The sequence below is a fragment of the Protopterus annectens genome, chromosome 9.part0, assembly GCF_019279795.1.
Source record: "Protopterus annectens isolate FY-2018-M chromosome 9.part0, PAN1.0, whole genome shotgun sequence".
NCBI lineage: Eukaryota > Metazoa > Chordata > Ceratodontiformes > Protopteridae > Protopterus > Protopterus annectens.
Window position 1 is genome coordinate 427,899,634 of NC_056743.1, and position 23,199 is coordinate 427,922,832.

At 40.8% G+C, this 23,199-nt stretch overlaps 1 protein-coding gene across 1 annotated transcript in view; it reads left to right on the forward strand.

The window, feature by feature from the left end:
* BMP1 (bone morphogenetic protein 1) overlaps positions 1-23,199 on the forward strand; it is a 1,811,822-nt gene that overhangs the window by 498,110 nt on the left and 1,290,513 nt on the right. The window contains exon 3 of the mRNA XM_044082969.1: positions 10,701-10,850. Within this exon, the coding sequence (XP_043938904.1) occupies positions 10,701-10,850 (150 nt within the window). The remainder of the gene's footprint in view (positions 1-10,700; positions 10,851-23,199) is intronic.

A 23,199-nucleotide genomic window follows, 5' to 3' on the forward strand; every position in this document is an offset into this window, starting at 1 on the left:
TAACTCACAAAAGCCTAATGAGGCCTCCAGGTGCTTTTCTTACATCCTACTAAAGGATCAGGCATTTAATACTGCTGGTCATATTTACATTAATAATTCCAAACCATATTACTTATAAGCTATTAAAATATTTCATTTTTAAGGAATAATTCAAAACTGGATACAAGTATCACAGGATTTACCCACAGTTATGGTTTGATCATGAGGGTGAAGCCTGAATGATTACACAAAACCAACCATGGGTAAATCCTGTGATTCCCACATCCAGGAGTGAATTATTGCTATTTATAATGAGATTATTTAAGAAAGAAATTGCTTATCTTTTTTATATAATCTCATTGTGTCATGACACTTTAGTGTTCTTGCACTTCCTGGTCTGCATACTTATGTACTGCAGATATATTCTTATGTCTATAAGTTTGCGTAGCACATCGGTACAGTGCAGGATAAGCGAATCAGAAGGCAGTAGATCGTCTCTCTATATCTCTCGCTCTCATTTTTTTTTTCACCTTAAAATGTTTTGCCTGCTTATGTGGTTTTGGAGCTATGAAGCTTGGAGTCCATGACTGACAAAAGTTGCCAGTGATCTACCTATAAACTGCCCAGACTTTTACAGAATGTCTGTTATATTCTTATGAATAGTTTTGCCCTGTCCCATGTAAAGGTTTTCATTTGTGGATCAGCATATTCTAACAGAAAGCCGTCTGCTCAAGAAGACTTGAGTAACTGGATTCCTTTTTAGTAGGATATGCGTGATTTACAGTGGGTGCACTGATTGGGAGTCCAATCAGAGTACACACCTTGAATATTAATGAACATTTGTTACGTAACAAAATTTACATGACAGGGAAAATCAGTTGTACTTCTATTTGGCTTTGTCAAGTGCAATTTAAGAGAAATTAATTGCTGTTCATATATGCTTTATTTATATTGTCAAAATATCCCAGAAACCATCTGACACAGAGCTGCTTGGCATGATATAATATCTCACAGCTGGATGAAAAAAATGCTGCCGACCAGCTGTGTACCGCTTGCAAAGCTGCTGAGATGGTGTAAGTTGTTTACACAAAACATTACAAAAGTAACATTTACTGTTTATTATAGTTTATAAAATCCAGGGTAAGACCTAGAATCTAATGAATACTGTCACTTTGAAGATATGTTTCTTGTAAACAGTTTGTTTGTTTATACTTCATTAACAACCCATATAGTACTAACAATATGAATTTTTTTTTTTAAATGAGAGGGTATAACTTGCTTTTGTCAAAAAAAAAGCTCTTGATGTAACCTTTACAACTTAGAATACAAGTTTCTAAAGCGTCACTAGAGGGAATGAGTTAAGCTCCTTTTTTCCTCGTTGCTTTGCCATGGAAACATCCGAACAGCTAAGTAACTGATATTAAGTAGGATGTTATTTTAGTGTTTTCATGTTCCATGCTTCTTATTATGAAAATGAGTTTATCTGCCAAACTTTAACTTCTTATCCTTTCCTCCTGATTCTGTCTCTGTCGGTACTCAATAGCTTTAGCTAGAAATCAATAGCCACTGATTTGTAAATAAATAAGGGTCTCTCACATGAATTATGTTATGTTATCAGTATTTGCCTCATGCTGTGGTGCAACTGTAATGACCTGGGGAGGCTGGCAATGGTCTCAGACTCAACTGAATTAATATTCTATGAGGCTAGTTAATAAACATGAAAATTAATATGGTTTTGGATATTGCTGCATCTAAGTGTGCTATAATCCCTCCCTGTTATGTACGGGTCTCTTCCTGCTGCTATTAATCCTTGATGTAATAGCGGGGTCATTAAGTTGTTATACCACATGGCAAGAGAATGGACTTTTTGTCTTCAGGTGTATAACTGCTGGACTCCAATCTATTATCGTGTCATATGATTTTTTTTGTTGTTTGGATAGTTTGTTGGTTATATTGCAATGCTTGTAGGCTGTAGCCTGGACAAGTTATTTGCTGTGTGAAGGAAGTGCCTTGAGCTCTCAGTTTTTGATGTTATAATTACTTTTAACAACCTTTCAAAGCCCTTTACAAGAAGAATTAACATTTAGTGACCACATGTATTTATTTCATATGTATGAAGGTTTCCACTACATAAATTACTCATCCTAGATTTTAATTTAGTTATACATGATGTTTAGATGACTTGGCTGCTTAGTGTAAAGGAGCTGAATGCAGTAATTCCACACAAGTTTGAGACCCAATGGCATTCTTATAAAACATGAAGTATACATAAATTTACATGTTGTAAATAACATAATTGTACGTATTATAAATAACCCATCCCACATTTTTTCTTTTTTTTCTCTCTTTTCCTTCTAAGTCTTTATTCTCCCTCTCAATTAAGTTACCACTGCCATCCTAAATGTTTAGATACTATGTAACCAAAGAATTTATTCCTGTTCTCGAGCATGAAATGAAATTGTAATTGTGTCTTCTTTACTATGCTTGTATATGTAATTAAACTATGTAATGCAGAGTTTTCTCCTTGGGCATCTACTGAAAACGGGCTCCCTGAGCCCAGTGGACCTCCCCGGTCATCAAACTGGAAATAAATAAATAAGCCATTTAGTAGTGACCATTTTTATAAAGACTGTGGTCTATCAATTTTTTAATTTCTGAATTTATGTTCTTTGCATTTAAAAGACTTTGGAATTAAATATTACTGCTATGTGTATTGCTAGAGGCAACATATTTTTAAATTAAAAATTATAATGCAACAAGTTGGCACCAACTATCGTCAGGAAAGCACGGACACTTCGTACTTAGCTTTCATTCACTTTAATAGACGTGAACTTCTTCAGAAAAAACATCTACCCCATTGGACAATATTATATATCCTTTTCAATAAGTCACATGTTAAATTGTCAATAAAAATTTAAAGAACCAATGAACAATGGTCAATAGAAATATACATACAAAAGCTCAATAGATATGTACATAAATTATTCACTTAAAATAATTAACAAACTACTAAAAAAATACATATATATATATATGTGTGTGTGTATATATATATATATATATATATATATATATATATATATATATATATATATATATATATATATATATATATATAAAAATTAATTTACATATATTGTAAAAAACATTTTAAATTAATAACTTTGTTTAGGCCTGGCATTATGTCAGCACCTAAACTAATTTGCCAAGTACTTTCCTTACATTCTAATCTGGTTTTACAAAAAGGTTGATTTCACTTTTATTAAGAAAAGTTATGCTAGGTTGGACATGTTATTTGACATGTTCTGCCAAGGAGAATTAGATCAACAGACCTTTGCATTCTTACAAGTAGAATTCCCCAAGATGGCTACACTTTTTGGAATTCCAAAGGTGCAAAAAAATTGTATAAACCCTCCTTTTAGAGCAGTTATTTCAGCACCTAAGTCTAAAACTGAAACCTTGTCTGTATGGTTAGATCATTTTTTTAAATCCTGTGACACAAAGTGCTACTTTTTATATAAAGGATTCATGGCATTTGTTAGAAGTACTAAGAGATTTGAAGTTAGACAATTGTAAGTTCTTTTTTGCTTCTTTAGATGTGGTCTCATTATATACTAGCATTGATCAGGAAGTGGGAATAGAATATTTGCGAGATTATTTGAGTAACTACACTAATTTTTCTGGTGTTAAAGTTAACACTATTTGTACTATTATGAACATCATTTTGGAAAACAATTTCTTTCTTTCTTTTTAATGGTATTTTTTACAAATAAATGTCGGGGGTTGCAATGGGAGCGAAGGTGGCTCCTGCATTTGCTAATTTGGTAATGGCTAGTTGGGAGAAAAAATATTTGATTATCAATAAGAAAATGGAGAAAGTGTGGTTGTATCATCGTTACATTGACAATTTGTTTTTTCTTTGGAGGGGGGACTGTGAAGCTTTTGTTGCTGTGTCGGATTGGAAGGATTCTACCAATTTTTTAAAATTCACTATTACAGGATTTGGTAGTAGTTTAGATTTTCTGGACTTGCATTTGTCTTATGATTATTTGAATGAATGCTTTAATAATTATATATACAGAAAAAGTGTATTTGCTAATCAGTATTTACATAGCAACAGCTTTCATCCAGTACACACAAAAGAAAGGGTGGTTAAAGGACAAATGATTTGGTTGAGTAGACTTACGTCTGATGACAATACTTTTATGAAGGAATTGGTCACTTTAGAATGTTTTTTCATGGATAGAGGTTATGAAACAGGACTTCTCTTTTGGTGAAACCTTGCATACTCTTAGGGAGCATTTTCACCGGGAAAGCCAGGATTACTCTGACTCCAAAAAGAGGCTTAGGGAATTCTTACTCCTTCCTCAACACAGACCTTTAGCTATCCCTCCTGTACTGGACATTGTAGATGATGCCTTCTCAGAATCTAGCCTGGCCCCTGACTCTTTACCTCCTGCTCACAGAAAACCTGATGGGTATTACAAGGTACCTGACTCTCACAAGTTCCTCTTTAAAAATCCTACTCCGGACCCTGAGACCGTTTCACAGGGACCCAAGGGCATTAAGGCTACTACTGCCAAAAATCCTACCCCCTCTGATAGAGATTCCAGGGCACTGGATAGATGGGGTAAGAAGGTATACACTTCTGCAACCTTGGCCATTAGGGCCTTAAACTGTCAGTTTTATATGTTAAAACTATCAGCAGCATATTATTGGATTGCTTAAACAGAAAATGATGTTGATTCCTGACTGTTCTGAAAATAAAGATTTACAGGATTGAGTGCATTCTACTGAACAAGTTGGAAAACATACTTTGCAATCTGGTTTTGATTCATTAGAGGCATCTTGTAGGGTTGCTGTCACTGGGTCTGTACTTAGAAGGCATGCTTTGCTTAAGGAGCAATCTTTGCCAGATCATGTTAAAGCTAAATTACTGGATGCTCCCTTAAACCAAGACCACCTGTTTGGCAACAAAGCAGAAGAATTACTTAAACAGATGGAGGAAAAAGTAAATCTATGCAAACTTAAAGATTTCCTGCAAGTACAGCCTCCCACATTTAGTAGGCATTGGCCCTCTAAGAATTGGTCCTTTCCTGCCTCTTCCAGGCCTTCTCAGTCCAAACCCAGAACTAGAAGAACACTCAGGCTTCAGTCCCAAAGTACTCATAGGTCTAAGCAGTGGGGGGCTCCCACTTCCAAAGCAGGGAGTAGTAAGACTCCCCCCTATGGTAAACTGTCTCATTGACTTAACTTTAAACCTTCTAAGCCCTGCTCAACTGACTGGTCCTTTAGGGGGAAAGATTGCCCTGCATGCAAAAAATTGGGAACGCATTACCCAGGACAAATGGGTTGTAAATAGTTTCCCAAGGATATAGATTCCACTTCTACTCCTTGCCGCAACCCCAAATGGTTGGCCATACCTACCCCCAAATCAGTGGGCAGAGGCTGAAAAGCAAGTTCTCTCTCTTTTAAGCATCAGAGCTGTTCAACCTGTCCCAGAAGAAGAATGGAGGCAAGGTTTCTACTCAAGACTTTTCCTGGTACCCAGGAAAGACCATTCCTGGTGTCCTATCCTGGACCTGTCTCTCCTAAACGCATTTTTTGAATTCCCAAAATTCAAGATGCTAACTCTTCATCAGCTGCTTCCCATGCTAGGCAAAGATGCAACACTGGATTTAAAGGAAGCCTACCTGCACATCCCAATAAGGAAATCTTGCAGACGATACCTACACTTCAGAGCAGGCTACATACACTATCAGTTCTCTGCACTGCCCTTTGGCTTATCTACTGCACCCAGGGTATTCACAAAGTGCCTAGCTCCAGTCATTGCATTTTGCAGGCAAAGAAATATTCAAATATACCCATACCTGGATGATTGTCTAATTCAGGCAGAAAGCCAGGGCATACTATTACATCATCTGGCATTTGTAAAGAAATTGCTAATGTCTCTGGGGTACACCATAAATGAAAAGAAATCACATCTTGTACCCTGCCAACAAACTGTATTCCTGGGAGCAAGCTTGAATACAATTTCTCAGATGGCTTACCTCACGCCAGAGAAACAAGTTCATTTGACAGTCTACTTCAAACTACTGGCCACAAAGACCCAGCTATCTGCAAGGAAAATACTGCAAGCCCTGGGGTTCATGGCCTCTTGCATTCTACTAATTCCATATGCAAGACTGCATAGGAGGAAACTACAATGGTATCTAAAAAGCCTGTGGTGTCACCATTCTCAGGATCTAGAATCAATGATTCCTATCATACATTGTCTACAGATAGTTTCTTTGGTGGGCAGAGGCCTGCCACCAAAACAAGGGACTGCCATTCACTCTACCCTCTGCCGCCAAAATCCTAACAACAGACGCATCAGACTATGCATGGGGGGCTCACTTGGCAGGGTAATGCATTCAGGGCAAATGGAACCCAAATCAAATGCATCTGCATATCAATCAAAAAGAAATGTTAGCTGCACAGAATGCTCTGACAGCCTTCAAGGATCACATTCTTCCAGGACAATTACTGGTAAAGACGGACATCACCACTGTTATGTGATACATAAAAAAGCAGGGGGGAACCCACTCATACACTCTCTGCAGATTAGCCATGGCTCTGTGGAACACAGCCTTGAGCTACCAAGTGCACCTACAGGCTCAATTCCTGCCAGGAAAACTAAGCACACTAGCAGACGACCTAAGCAGAAATCTCATGGACCCACACGAGTGGAAACTGGAACCAAACATATTCAACATGTTGAGAAACACATGGGAGTGCCCAGAGATAAACCCTGTTTGCCTCCCCCCAGAACTACCAGTTGGACAATTTCTGCACAAGGACTCCCCACAAACAAGCTTGGAAGGTGGATGCCCTGTCCTTCACCTGGAAAAATCTATCAGTTTATGCCTTTCTCCCTCTGACTCTCCTTTCCAAGGTACTACTAAAGATCAAACAGGACAAACCAAGGACAATACTGATTGCACCAGACTGGCCATTCCAAAACTGGGTACCCCCTTTTGCGCAATGTGCCACTGCTGGCACCATGGCACTTGCCTCAGACCCCTGCCCTGCTGTCCCAGCTGGAGGGCCAGATTCTGCACCCACAGCTTCAAACCCTGAACCTGACAGCCTGGCTAATTACCTGATCTCTCCTTTACCATCCCTCAGTAAGTAAGTGATCGATATCATTCTGGAGGCAAGGAGGCCTAGTACTAGAAAATCCTGTGCTGAAAAATGGAAAAGATTCTGTTCTTGGAGCCAAACTCCGAGGATGGGTACAGCAGTGCCCAATTTACTGCATATTCTTCAATACTTAACTGAGATGCTTCACAAGGGCCTTTCCTTTTCTTCCATCAAAATTCATGCCTCTGCCATTTCATCTCATTATAATACAGAACCACACCTCTTCTCTCATCCACTGCTGAAGCAATTCCTCAGAGGGGCCAAAAAACGTAAGACCACCCAGGAGAGCTCCAACTCCAGCCTGGGACCTTAACTTTGTATTGGAAAAGCTCACTCTGCCTCCCTTTTGAGCCAGCTGCAAATGCAGAGTTGAAATTCCTTTCTTGGGGAAAACAGCCCTCCTCCTAGCCATCACTTCAGCAAGAAGGGTGTCTGAATTACAGGCCCTCATGGCAGTGGAGCCTTTCATCATCTTTCATGCTGACAGGGTGTCCCTCAGGACAAATCCCTTCTTCATGCCCAAGATGGTATCCAGTGTGGCCCTTAATCAGTCCATTCATTTGCCAACCTTCTTTTCTAATCCACAGAACAAAGGGGAACGAATACTGCACTTCTTGGATGTGCACAGAAAACTTAGATTTTACTTGGACAGGACTAAGCCTCTCAGGAAATCTGAACAGCTGCTGGTTGAATTTGCTGCAGGGGCAGAGGGGAAGGCCATTTCAAAGCAAACCATTTTTAATTGGATAGGCCATTGCATTCATTTCTGCTATAAGCACCATGGAAAACTTACCCCACAGGGGATAAGAGCACATTCAACCAGGACTGCATCTACCTCTACAGCCTTTCTCAGAGGTGTCCCTACCAGGGACATCCTAGAAGCTGCTACCTGGAGTTCTGTACATACCTTCACCAAGCATTACCACTTGCCAATTTTTTCTAAATCCAGAGCTGGCTTTGCCACTGCAGTTTTGCAGGGCTTTATAGCTGGTCCTAATGCTATCTAATTACCTCCTCCCATCCTTAGCTTTGGAAATCTACCCAAATTTGATGACTGCAACAGTGAAATACGAAGAACATAGTACAGTTGTGTACACTTACCATAAATGTAGATGTTCAAGTGTATTCACTGTTGCAGTCCTGGTTACCCTCCCTCCAGCCCCCTGACTTCTATTGACTATACCTCTATTCTTGTGTACTATGCTTAAAGCTTTTTGTTGTATTTGCTTTTTTGTTGGAGGTATAACCTTGTTTATAATTGCTTACCATTGTGGGGGCACCTAACATCTGGGGCAAGAAAAACTAATGTAATGGTGTCGGCTGCATGCTTTATACCCCTGACTACCTGACGTCATGGAAGATAAGACTGCAACCAATGCAGGACCCAAGATTTTGATAATCAGGCCGACTGAGGGCTACTGCATGCAGATAACCCAAATGTAATGACTGCAACGGGGAATATACTTGAACATCTACATTTATGGTAAGTGTACGTAACTGTACTTTCCTAATATTGATCTGACCAATGTGATGGAATCGATAGTGGTAGGAAGCCACATCCCTCAGAATAGTTTGTATCTGTATATGGGGCACTGGAATATCTCCTTAGACATGATCACTAGTGATACTGAAGTGGGACATTGGTGTATCTACAGGCTAAGAGGGTTTATAATTGATGTCACCTTGTTGGAATGCCTTGGAAGGGAATACAAAAGAATTGTAAAAAAGAAAATCTGTGGTCGTATTTTTACAGTTTTTTAATTTAAGATAAAACCAGCCAAAAACCCTTCACAATTCAGGTTAAGGATAAAAGAAAGAAAAACAAATCTCTTTGTACAATATTAATTAATATTTTTCTAGTGTGGAATTATCAGGGAATATTTATTCTGGTTATTGTAGAAAAATATAATAGGATTAGTTTTAATGGTATGTAAAAAGTAATTGATTTGACATGTTACATAAATGTAATGCATGCCACGTATAAATGTAATGCCACTTGTAAATTTAATGCCACGTATAAATGTAATTAGCAAGGGAGATGTAGAGTTTGGAGAAGCATCAGAACTAATAACATAATCAGAAGATGACATAGCCTAAAAAAGTAAATATTTGTATGGGAAAGCAAAATGTAACCATTTTAAGCATTCTTAAATATAATTTACCCAGAGGTAAAAGGTGATTTCTGACATTTTAAGTAAAGTCTTGCATAGCTTTGTTAACATGATGCACTTGCTTTGTAACTGTAATAAGCGTGTGTACAAAAATATATGCATTATTTGCTAAGAAGCAACATTTTTTATTTTTTTAAATACTTCTCCTGCCATAGTTCACAATGTCAGTTCTGATTGGCTGGACAGATTTGTGATGTTGAAGGGGTTTACATGATGTATGATACTTGTGCCCAGAATTTAGCAGTTATCTCCTGACTAGTATGCAGGACAGGGAGGATGGCTTGCATATGGTTTTAGAGGCCACTGTATCTCTTCCATGATCCGAGAGTTTGCTTACCATACTCTTGACTGACACCTACTGGAAGGTGTATATCATGACATGAGACTGAATAGTGGGGGTGGTGATTTAAAACATCAGATGGGTTGGAAACTTCACACAGTTTATAAGTTTGTACATGTACCTCATTTTATGAGAGTCCAGTTATGCATGCCTTTGGTGTATGACCAGAGGAAGGCCATTTCTCTTGAAAAAAACATACTTGTGTCATTACTTTTATGCAATGAACCTCAAACTTGCTGTCTTTGTGTGTATTAGACCACATTTGGCAAAGGCAATGAGGAGAGACACTCAGAGTCAGTAGCCAGAGAAGTGTAATCATTGTGGTATGTAAAAAAATTATAGACTAGTGTTTTGTCAATTAGGTTCCTTCATGTTTTCCATTGCAACATGCATCATTTTATAATCTTGAAGTTTTCAGATTTTTTCACAGAATGTCCAGGGTGATTTTAGTAGGAGTCCTAGGAAAATGGTGAGGGGAGTATAGATTGTGTTGGATTCTTCAGTGAACTTACATTTTGTCACACCTCATGTCAGTTCTGCTCATCTTCCTTCCAGCTCTCTGAATAGAACATGGGTCATAACCATGCTAGCTAGAAAAGTTTAAGATGGGATATAAATTAGCAATGCTGTTTTCCTGCACTGTTATTAAATTGTTTTCTTGAGTGAATCATAATAAATGTGTAATTTACTAATATAAATTTCAGTTCTTCATTATTTGGGGAATACAGCTTCACTTTTGTGATTGCTTCCGTTTCTTTTTTGACAGTTTTCAGATCAGGCCTCTGTTTAAAGACCAGTTCAATGGATATTCACTACAGAAGTGCATTAAGACCCCTTCACAATATATCTTTGCTCTAATTTGTCATTGTTGTACTGAAGTGGAACAAAGGCTGTTTCTCTGTGAAAAGAAATTGTTTTCAGGTTACATAAGTCATGGCTCTTTTTTGTCTTTGGAGACTGGAGCCAGACACATCTGTAAAATGCCTAATAACCACTGGTGACTATTTAATGTTTTGTATGGATTGCAGGAAAGGGAATCAGCAGAAAAAATTACAGTAAGACAAGTAACAAAAACAGGAAATCAAGAAGATCCAGGCCTCGACGAGCAGCTACATCACGTTCCGAGAGAATATGGCCTGATGGAGTTATTCCTTATGTAATCAGTGGCAATTTCAGTGGTGAGTACTTTGTGGGTTAACAGAATTGGGACTTTTAACATTGTTTAAAAGGGCATTTTAATGAATCTGCTTGTATGGTCAGTAGCTGAAACAACAAAGACCTTTCATTGGAACTGAACAATCAAAAACAACTTTCAGAAGCTACATTTTATAGCTTTTCTCTGAAGTTCAGCGATGTTCTATCTTTAAATTTAATTGAAATGACAGTTGACAGAGTCCTCCTGCTTGCAGAGTATGGTGGCCGTGTCCCCAAGAGAAAATAGCATTTCCAAATCCTCATGCAATTGTCCAGTTCTGAGTGAATAGTCTTAAGTAGATTGAACTGTGTTTCATTTTAGTCACATTTTTAATGATCCTTATTCTACTGTGCAGAAGGAATTAGTCATATAGCTACACAATATGGTGGTTATATAGTGTTTGCGAGAACCTTTGAAGGATGACACTAATCCATTGTACTTGAATCCCTGAGGTACTTTTTGCTCTTGTGTTTGCTAACAGCCAAGCTCTCCTCTATCAGTTTCAGTCCATTTACTCCACAGTACAAGGGATATACCCAATACTATATTGGGGCACGAGCCATCCAGTGAAGCTGCTATTAGAATTGCTTTTCCCAGCTGTCTCACAGACTGTCTTCCACTGCAGCTGCCCACAGTATAGCTAATGCTGTTCACACCATGGCTCGTCTGACCTACTGAGGGGTCTATGACAAAAGGGCCCATAGCACTACCAGTACTCCATAGCTCAGTCTACTTAATGGCTTGTTCTTTCCCTCCCATGGAAAGTTCCCAAATGTGGCCATGGTTCTGCAGTGGAGTCTTTATCCTCAGGGAATATTCAGGATATTCCCCTGCCGTAATCTGTCCTTGTAATGACATCACCACATAGATTACCTACATTCCCCTATCTTACATATGCATGCATCTTTATCTGCAGAGATAAAGGTTACAGCCTCTGACTCGGGTAGCGAAAGATCATGCCCCCTGTACTCATCCCTGTTCTTGGTGCTGTAGTCCCCTGCCCTATCACTGCAGCTACAGTTGAGCTAAGTGAAAACCACTGCACCCACCCACCAAGAATGAGCATGCTTCAGTTACTCATTCCCCATGTCATCCCTTGCTCAGCTTGTCCAGCATCCAAGCCCCTATTCAAACTGTATCATTTGGGTCACAGTCATGGCTTTATGCTTTATCCCTTTACACTATAGAGTTGTGCTTAGTACTTGGAGATCTCAATAAAATACGCATGTTGTGCTTCTTAACTTTTCTGAGGAAAATACTTTTTATTTAGCATGAGGTGGGTACTGGGGTGAAGTGGGATGACCAAAGTCCAGACTCAAAGATGTAATTTTCATGCAATCACATTCTAAACTAAAATGAATAAAAAATGAGTGAGAACAGCATCGGCAGTGTGCAGTACATTATACTGATGGTGCAGCATCCCAGGAAACACCTTCGGTAACGATGAGTGAGAACAGCACCGGCAGTGTGCAGTACATTATACTGATGGTGTAGCATCCCGGGAAACACCTTCAGTAACGATGAGTGAGAACAGCATCGGCAGTGTGCAGTACATTATACTGATGGTGCAGCATCCCAGGAAACACCTTCAGTAACGATGAGTGAGAACAGCATCGGCAGTGTGCAGTACATTATACTGATGGTGTAGCATCCCAGGAAACACCTTCAGTAACAAGTGAGAACAGCATCGGCAGTGTGCAGTACATTATACTGATGGTGCAGCATCCCAGGAAACACCTTCAGTAACGATGAGTGAGAACAGCATCGGCAGTGTGCAGTACATTATACTGATGGTGCAGCATCCCAGGAAACACCTTCAGTAACGATGAGTGAGAACAGCATCGGCAGTGTGCAGTACATTATACTGATGGTGCAGCATCCCAGGAAACACCTTCAGTAACGATGAGTGAGAACAGCATCGGCAGTGTGCAGTACATTATACTGATGGTGCAGCATCCCAGGAAACACCTTCGGTAACGATGAGTGAGAACAGCATCGGCAGTGTGCAGTACATTATACTGATGGTGCAGCATCCCAGGAAACACCTTCAGTAACGATGAGTGAGAACAGCATCGGCAGTGTGCAGTACATTATACTGATGGTGCAGCATCCCAGGAAACACCTTCAGTAACGATGAGTGAGAACAGCATCGGCAGTGTGCAGTACATTATACTGATGGTGTAGCATCCCAGGAAACACCTTCAGTAACGATGAGTGAGAACAGCATCGGCAGTGTGCAGTACATTATACTGATGGTGCAGCATCCCAGGAAACACCTTCAGTAACGATGAGTGAGAACAGCATCGGCAGTGTGCAGTACATTATACTGATGGTGTAGCATCCCAGGAAACACCTTCAGTAACTGAGTGAGAACAGCATCGGCAGTGTGTAATACATTATACTGATGGTGTAGCATCCCGGGAAACACCTTCATTAACGATGAGTGAGAACAGCATCGGCAGTGTGCAGTACATTATACTGATGGTGCAGCATCCCAGGAAGCACCTTCATTAACGATGAGTGAGAACAGTATCGGCAGTGTGCAGTACATTATACTGATGGTGCAGCATCCCAGGAAACACCTTCAGTAACAATGAATGAGAACAGCACCGGCAGTGTGCAATACATTATACTGATGGTGCAGCATCCCAGGAAGCACCTTCAGTAACGATGAGTGAGAACAGCACCGGCAGTGTGCAGTACATTATACTGATGGTGTAGCATCCCAGGAAACACCTTCAGTAATGATGAGTGAGAACAGCATCGGCAGTGTGCAGTACATTATACTGATGGTGCAGCATCCCAGGAAACACCTTCAGTAACTGAGTGAGAAGAGCATCGGCAGTGTGCAGTACATTATACTGATGATGTAGCATCCCAGGAAACACCTTCAGTAACGATGAGTGAGAACAGCATCGGCAGTGTGCAGTACATTATACTGATGGTGCAGCATCCCAGGAAACACCTTCAGTAACCGAGTGAGAACAGCATCGGCAGTGTGCAGTACATTATACTGATGGTGCAGCATCCCAGGAAACACCTTCAGTAACGATGAGTGAGAACAGCATCGGCAGTGTGCAGTACATTATACTGATGGTGCAGCATCCCAGGAAACACCTTCAGTAATGATGAGTGAGAACAGTATCGGCAGTGTGCAGTACATTATACTGATGGTGCAGCATCCCAGGAAACACCTTCAGTAATGATGAGTGAGAACAGCATCGGCAGTGTGCAGTACATTATACTGATGGTGCAGCATCCCAGGAAACACCTTCAGTAATGATGAGTGAGAACAGCATCGGCAGTGTGCAGTACATTATACTGATGGTGTAGCATCCCAGGAAACACCTTCGGTAATGAGTGAGAACAGCATCGGCAGTGTGCAATACATTATACTGATGGTGTAGCATCCCGGGAAACATCTTCAGTAACTGAGTGAGAACAGCATCGGCAGTGTGCAGTACATTATACTGATGGTGCAGCATCCCAGGAAACACCTTCAGTAATGATGAGTGAGAACAGCATCGGCACTGTGCAGTACATTATACTGATGGTGCAACATCCCAGGAAACACCTTCAGTAATGAGTGAGAACAGTATCGGCAGTGTGCAGTACATTATACTGATGGTGCAACATCCCAGGAAACACCTTCAGTAATGAGTGAGAACAGTATCGGCAGTGTGCAGTACATTATACTGATGGTGCAGCATCCCAGGAAACACCTTCAGTAACGATGAGATGAGGGAGAACAGCATCGGCAGTGTGCAGTACATTATACTGATGGTGCAACATCCCAGGAAACACCTTCAGTAACGATGAGTGAGAACAGCATCGGCAGTGTGCAATACATTATACTGATGGTGTAGCATCCCGGGAAACACCTTCAGTAACTGAGTGAGAACAGCATCGGCAGTGTGCAGTACATTATACTGATGGTGCAGCATCCCAGGAAACACCTTCAGTAATGATGAGTGAGAACAGTATCGGCAGTGTGCAGTACATTATACTGATGGTGCAGCATCCCAGGAAACACCTTCAGTAATGATGAGTGAGAACAGTATCGGCAGTGTGCAGTATATTATACTGATGGTGTAGCATCCCAGGAAACACCTTCAGTAACGATGAGATGAGGGAGAACAGCATCGGCAGTGTGCAGTACATTATACTGATGGTGCAGCATCCCAGGAAACACCTTCAGTAATGATGAGTGAGAACAGTATCGGCAGTGTGCAGTACATTATACTGATGGTGCAGCATCCCAGGAAACACCTTCAGTAATGATGAGTGAGAACAGTATCGGCAGTGTGCAGTACATTATACTGATGGTGTAGCATCCCAGGAAACACCTTCAGTAATGATGAGTGAGAACAGTATCGGCAGTGTGCAGTACATTATACTGATGGTGCAGCATCCCAGGAAACACCTTCAGTAACGATGAGATGAGGGAGAACAGTATCGGCAGTGTGCAGTACATTATACTGATGGTGCAACATCCCAGGAAACACCTTCAGTAACGATGAGTGAGAACAGCATCGGCAGTGTGCAATACATTATACTGATGGTGTAGCATCCCAGGAAACACCTTCAGTAATGATGAGTGAGAACAGCATCGGCAGTGTGCAGTACATTATACTGATGGTGCAGCATCCCAGGAAACACCTTCAGTAATGATGTGTGAGAACAGTATCGGCAGTGTGCAGTACATTATACTGATGGTGCAGCATCCCAGGAAACACCTTCAGTAACGAGTGAGAACAGCATCGGCAGTGTGCAGTACATTATACTGATGGTGCAGCATCCCAGGAAACACCTTCAGTAACTGAGTGAGAACAGCATCGGCAGTGTGCAGTACATTATACTGATGGTGCAGCATCCCAGGAAACACCTTCAGTAACGATGAGTGAGAACAGCATCGGCAGTGTGCAGTACATTATACTGATGGTGCAGCATCCCAGGAAACACCTTCAGTAATGAGTGAGAACAGCATCGGCAGTGTGCAGTACATTATACTGATGGCGCAGCATCCCAGGAAACACCTTCAGTAACGATGAGATGAGGCAGAACAGCATCGGCAGTGTGCAATACATTATACTGATGGTGCAGCATCCCAGGAAACACCTTCAGTAATGATGAGTGAGAACAGCATCGGCAGTGTGCAGTACATTATACTGATGGTGCAGCATCCCAGGAAACACCTTCGGTAACGATGAGTGAGAACAGCATCGGCAGTGTGCAGTACATTATACTGATGGTGCAGCATCCCAGGAAACACCTTCAGTAACGAGTGAGAACAGCATCGGCAGTGTGCAGTACATTATACTGATGGCGCAGCATCCCAGGAAACACCTTCAGTAACGATGAGATGAGGCAGAACAGCATCGGCAGTGTGCAATTCATTATACTGATGGTGCAGCATCCCAGGAAACACCTTCAGTAATGATGAGTGAGAACAGCATCGGCAGTGTGCAGTACATTATACTGATGGTGCAGCATCCCAGGAAACACCTTCAGTAACGAGTGAGAAGAGCATCGGCAGTGTGCAATACATTATACTGATGGTGCAACATCCCAGGAAACACCTTCAGTAACGATGAGTGAGAACAGCATCGGCAGTGTGCAATACATTATACTGATGGTGCAGCATCCCAGGAAACACCTTCAGTAACTGAGTGAGAACAGCATCGGCAGTGTGCAATACATTATACTGATGGTGCAGCATCCCAGGAAACACCTTCAGTAACGAGTGAGAAGAGCATCGGCAGTGTGCAGTACATTATACTGATGGTGCAGCATCCCAGGAAACACCTTCAGTAACGAGTGAGAACAGCATCGGCAGTGTGCAGTACATTATACTGATGGTGCAGCATCCCAGGAAACACCTTCAGTAACGATGAGTGAGAACAGCATCGGCAGTGTGCAGTACATTATACTGATGGTGCAGCATCCCAGGAAACACCTTCAGTAACGATGAGATGAGTGAGAACAGCATCGGCAGTGTGCAGTACATTATACTGATGGTGCAGCATCCCAGGAAACACCTTCAGTAATGATGAGTGAGAACAGTATCGGCAGTGTGCAGTACATTATACTGATGGTGCAGCATCCCAGGAAACACCTTCAGTAATGATCAGTGAGAACAGCATCGGCAGTGTGCAGTACATTATACTGATGGTGCAGCATCCCAGGAAACACCTTCAGTAACGATGAGTGAGAACAGCATCGGCAGTGTGCAGTACATTATACTGATGGTGCAGCATCCCAGGAAACACCTTCAGTAACTGAGTGAGAACAGCATCGGCAGTGTGCAGTACATTATACTGATGGTGCAGCATCCCAGGAAACACCTTCAGTAATGAGTGAGAACAGCATCGGCAGTGTGCAGTACATTATACTGATGGTGCAGCATCCCAGGAAACACCTTCAGTAACGAGTGAGAAGAGCATCGGCAGTGTGCAGTACTTTATACTGATGGTGTAGCATCCCAGGAAACACCTTGGGTATCAATGAGTGAGAACAGCAGATGCAGTGCATAACACATTACATTGACGGTGCAACATCCCAGGAAACACCTTAGGGTAATGATGGGTGAGAACAGCAGAGGCAGTGTGTAACACATTACATTGATGGTGCAGCATCCCAGGAAACACCTTAGGGTAATGATGGGTGAGAAAAGGGCATCCCAGGAAACACCTTAGGGTAATGATGGGTGAGAACAGCAGAGGCAGTGTGTAACACATTACATTGATGGTGCAGCATCCCAGGAAACACCTTAGGGTAATGATGGGTGAGAACAGCAGAGGCACTGTGTAACACATTACATTGATGGTGCATTATCCCAGGAAACACCTTATGGTAACGATGGGTGAGAAAAGGGCATCCCAGGAAACACCTTAGGGTAATGATGGGTGAGAACAGCATAGGCACTGTGTAACACATTACATTGATGGTGCATTATCCCAGGAAACACCTTAGGGTAACGATGGGTGAGAAAAGGGCATCCCAGGAAACACCTTAGGGTAACGATGGGTGAGAAAAGGGCATCCCAGGAAACACCTTAGGGTAATGATGGGTGAGAACAGCAGAAACGGTGCGTATCACATTACATTGACGGTGCAGTATCCCAGGAGACACCTTAGGTAACGGAGGTAAATTTTTGAGGTGGAAGTATGTGAATTTTCAAAATAAAATACTCTAAATACTCTTCTTGTTAATCCTGGAGATGCACGGTGAACTGTTTATTAATGCTTTTCTTTAGAGGAACACAGCAGCCATAGTTCTTTCTTCAACATCTTCAGAGGGGGATATGTGTGAAACTGTTAGAACTTTTTGTAAGTGTATTCTAAGAAAAAACACCTGAACTGAAGGGGCAGGATCCAGATAGTGAATTGGAATGTGTGAACTATAGAAACCATGGAATACCATTAAATGCACATACCAAAAAATGAACAAATTCTCCAAATTGATTCTTTCATCCCAACAGTCCAGCATTGTGTAATTGTAATACACGCCCAAGTGATCCTGAATCACAGCTCTCAGCATTACTACACAAAACTTGCATTTGGGGGTCTGAAGAAAAGTTTTGGAAGAATGTTGATGTTTCTGATAGGTCCAGATTTGACATATACCTTTCATGCTAACATGTAGCCTAGTGATTAAGGTAAAAAGGTTTGAGTGAGGTGTAGCCTTCAGTCTGGGGGTTACCTTCTCATATTGTCCACTTACTTGCATTATAGTTGTATACAAGAAATTTAACCAAACCAAGGTATCTTTCTTCTGTGAAAAAGTGCACATGCTTGGCAGACGTCTTGTTACCATAAACAAAATGAATTAAATAAGAAAAGAACATAGAGGCCGCAAAAGTACCTCACAAAGAGGATCCCATGCCTTAAACATTTGCCCTGTATGGACAGACTAAATAAACTCCAATTATTCTCTGTCTCAAATTGCCTAATTAGAGGCTATCTCTGCTTGACTTACAAAGCCATGTCTTACCCAGCTCTGCTAGAAATGCTACGTCTAAAGAAATCCCAATCCCTCCACACCACATGCTCCAGAGTCCTTAACCTAATTACCACAATCAACAGAACATGCTGGAGGGATAGGGTCATAACCCAGAGAATGCCCATGCTATGGAATAGACTTTCCATACATGTCAATCTGAGCACCTCACTGGCCCTGTTCAAGAAAAATCTTGATGAGTGGATGGGAAATAGAAAATTCATCCCGGGGATCACTCCAGTGGCTTTACTCGACAGAGGCACTGGGAACTAAGGTTGGGTGGCATGATGCCAGGGTAATCCTATAGGCTAGGCTTGTAAAGGCTCCAGGGCTATTAGCCTAGTACACACCTATGAACCTATATACTTGGACCATTTCACACAGTGAGAAAGTCTACCACTGGGATAGCAAATTAATGAAGAAATCTTACTATTGGAGCTGGAAAATTTTCTTGCCCTGGTTTCCCTTCTGTGTTGTCCTAGTACAGAACAAGCAGGAACCTAAAAGTTGCTAGCCAGTTCCTTCCAGAGAAACATTCTTCTTCCCCTGCCCCCAGACATATTATTTATTTATTTATTTCACATTTGATTACTATGAAAGCCCGACTGGACACACGTCCTTTTTCAGAGGAGGCCTGGGGAGTAAAGCTCCACATAGTACAGAAGGTTTAACATGTTTGATTAGACTAGATAATACAGTGTGAATACAAGTATAAGATAACAGAGTTCATACAATCGAGAAATATATGTTCACTAGGGAAATCGCTTATAATATAAGATCATGGGATAGTGGAACAGAGGTTATACAACATGACATCTTAAACACTTTCTATAAATAATTGGAATTTAAAAGTAAGTTGCAAGTAGACATAGAATAGAGAAATGGGATATATCTGCAAGATTATACAATTTCTGTATCAATGAAGTAGAAGGTTCTAGTATTGTCTGAGAGAGGCAGTTAGTCTGGGGAAATGCAAGGGCACAGCCACTTATTGGATACGTGAGTTTTTAGCTTTCTTTTAGAATGAGATAAGGCTGGAGTAACTATAATGTCAGGTGATGGAGCATTCCAGATTTTGCTATATAATTAGAAAAAAGGGATTCCCCAGTTAGGTTTTTGGTTGTGTTTATCTTTATAAGGGGGTTGTTGGTGGAGTGAAAGGTTCTGGCACTGTAATATGGCTGAAGTAATGTTTACAGGACAGGTGTTTTTTTTCAGGTTGTTAGACCATAGTTGGCTGGTTCAAGAGGAGGAGTTTGGGAACTCCAACCAATTGAGTTTGAGTGCTGTGCCGTGGTGAGATCTAAGGGGTGAATTTGTAGCATATCTGGCAGTTTTATTGTAACAGGATTCAAGTTTTGCCTAGTTGGATTTTCTTAGATTTGTGAGTATGGGAGATGCATATAGCAGAGTTGAGATCAGGTGAGATTGGGCAGCAGTAGCTTTAGTGTCTTTTGTGAAGTAGGGTTTGTTCCTATAGAGTGTTCTAAGTTTTTTGTGTATTTTTTTACTGTTTCAGATATATGGATGTCAAATCTCATGTTGCAATCAATTTCTACTCCTAGACGTTTGGTGTGAGGTGAGGGGGAGGTAATGGTCTTATTTGATGAGACAATTTTAAATGTGGTAGGTGGGTATAATTGATTTAGTACCTACCTATGAACCTATCTTCATTAGCACTCCAAGAAAAATCTTGATGAGTGGATGGGAAATAGGAAATACACCCCAGGGATCAATTCTGTGTCTTTGCTCGACAGTGGCACAGGAAAATACCTTTCTTGGGTGGTGTAAGCCAGGGAACCTTGTTGGCTGGGCTTGAGTAGGCCCTTGGGCTGATAGCCTAGTACCTACCTATGAACCTAGTGGGTTGGAAAATCATGACTTTGTTTTTTGGGGGTTCAGAATTAGTTGGGAGTTTTAGCCAGGTCTGTACAGCTAGAAAGGATTGCTATGATAGTGTTTGTTGTTCTTGTATGGTAGGAGCAGCACATATCACTGTCAAATTGTCTGCATAGTGAATGAGTGAGGCTTGTGGGGGCTGAGGTATGGAGGTTGTTTGTAAATAATGAGAAGAGCAGGGGGAGCCTATTATTGAGCCTTGTAGGACTCCTAGTGTCACCGGAAGAAGGGGTGACGGTGTTTATTGCCAATGTACTGCCTGCTGGTGGGCAGTTAGGTAGTCCTGGAACCAGGTATTGGTAGATTGATCTAGGATTAGCTCAGAGAGGACCTTTAGAAGTTTATGTGAAACCATATCACAGGCTTTTGATAGGTTAGAACAGTAGAGGATACGCATATACTGTTATTTCTGTGAAGGGTGACAGTATTAGTAAATTATATTAGTGTGGTGGTAGTACTGTGATACGGTCGAAAACCATGCTGAGTATTAGAAAATAGTTTTTTTAGTGTGCAGGTAATCTCTCATTTGTTTGTTAATGATTCTATCTAGTATCTTAGACAGTGGGGATAAGATAGTGATTGGATGGTAGTTAGACATGTCTTTTGATGAGCCTCCTTTATGAAGTGGGATAATGTGGGAAATTTTCTAGATGGTAGGGACTTGCTGTTCTGCTATGCATATATTGGTAAGAATGGATACTGGATAAGCAGTACCCTCAGCAGTTAGTTTTAAGAAATCAGCAGGTAAGTTTTCTGCAGCTAGTGCAATGGGCTTTAGTTTTTTAAGCATTTTTTTAATTGTTTCAGTTGATACAGATTGCAGGGAGAAGGTTGTTTTGTTTTTGCTTGGCATGGAAGTTGTGATAGCAGTGCTAGGTTAGTCTCAGTAAAGTATTTATCAAATTAGGTAGCAATGTTCTCAATAGTATTACTAGTAGGGGGGTGCTGACTTTCCCTGGTGGGAGTATATTGTTTATTGCTGACCATGATTTTTGAGGGTTATTACAGTGTTTAGTTTGGATATCAGTTTGGTAATATATCTTGTCTAGTTTAATTTGCTTCTTTGGTTTATTTCTAAGTTCCTGGTAGATTTGCATTGTGGTTTGGGATTTAGTTTTGTGCCAGCTTTCCCAGGCTTTGTCTGTTGCTTTTAGTAGAGACCTACTTTCTTTGGCTAGTCGTGGGGCAAAGTTAGATTTAACTCATAAAGTCCTGATAGGGGCCTGTGTGTTTAGGATGGTCAGGAAGGTAGTATTAAAGTAATCTTCTGCTTCTTCTGGGGGAAGTAGTTTAAGTGGCGTCCAGCTGCAGTGTTTAAGGATGTTTGGGAGGTTGTTGTGTTTAGGTGTTTCTTGTTTCTTATTTGTTGGTATTTAAATTGATTTGTTGGGTTAGTTCATTGTCTTAGTAGATAGGTTGGAAAATGGTCACTGAGGCTGTCTGGAAAACAGCCAGAGTTAGAGGAGAGAGCTGGCCTGTTTACGATCCAGTCAAGGGTGGAGTGTTTATTGGATGATTTATTTATCCTAGTGGGTGTTTTTATGAGTTGAGTGAAGCCATGGAGACTGAGGTATTTTTGGGGATTTTGAGAATTGCAGACTGGTCAGTCTTTATTAAAGTCACCAATGATTATTTCCTGAGGCAATGTTTTTGTTGTCCAATGCAATATGTTTTCTAATGTATGGATTGTATCTGCCAGTGGGATGTAGGAACCTATTATGTGTATATGTTTTTTTGAGGTTAATGTTATGTTTGGTATGTATTACTTCAGCATTGTCAAAGTTGGGTGATTTATGATCCAAGGTTACAAGCGAAAGGTGGCTTTTAAAGAGTAGTGCCAGGCCTCTGCTTCTTTTTTCCTATCCTGTCTTTTCGTATGATATTGTAACCTGGTGGGAGAATCTCATTATTGGAAATATTAGATTTTAGCCAATTTTCAGTGATGAGTATGATGTCAGGAGAGTATTGAGACAGGTTGGCGTGCAGCTCATGGATTTTGTTGTTGATACTGCTTATATTAATATTTAACAGTAGGATATCAGTTTTGTTTCTAGGAGGGATAGTTGTTTGGGAGTGGTTGGTCATTTGTGAAGTTGAATAGTTTAGATTGGGGATTGGACCAGTGTTTGGGTGTATATCCCCACTACAAGTTATTTTGGATGCTATGTTTTGACTATGTATTTATCTCATTTCTGAGAAATTTTAGGGATGTTTGAGTGAGGGCTAGGGAGTAGTGTATATGATGAAAAGCTGTGAGGTTTAAGGATAGAGCAGGATATGGAAATGTTGGTAGGTTTTAGTTTTAGTGGGAAAATGTATGAGGTAGAATGGGATGGAATATGATCAAGTTTGGTGTGATAAGAGCTATGTGTTGCTAGTGTCAAAAGTATTAAAATGATTGTATGCAAGTATAGTAGGTGCATATATTGTGGTGA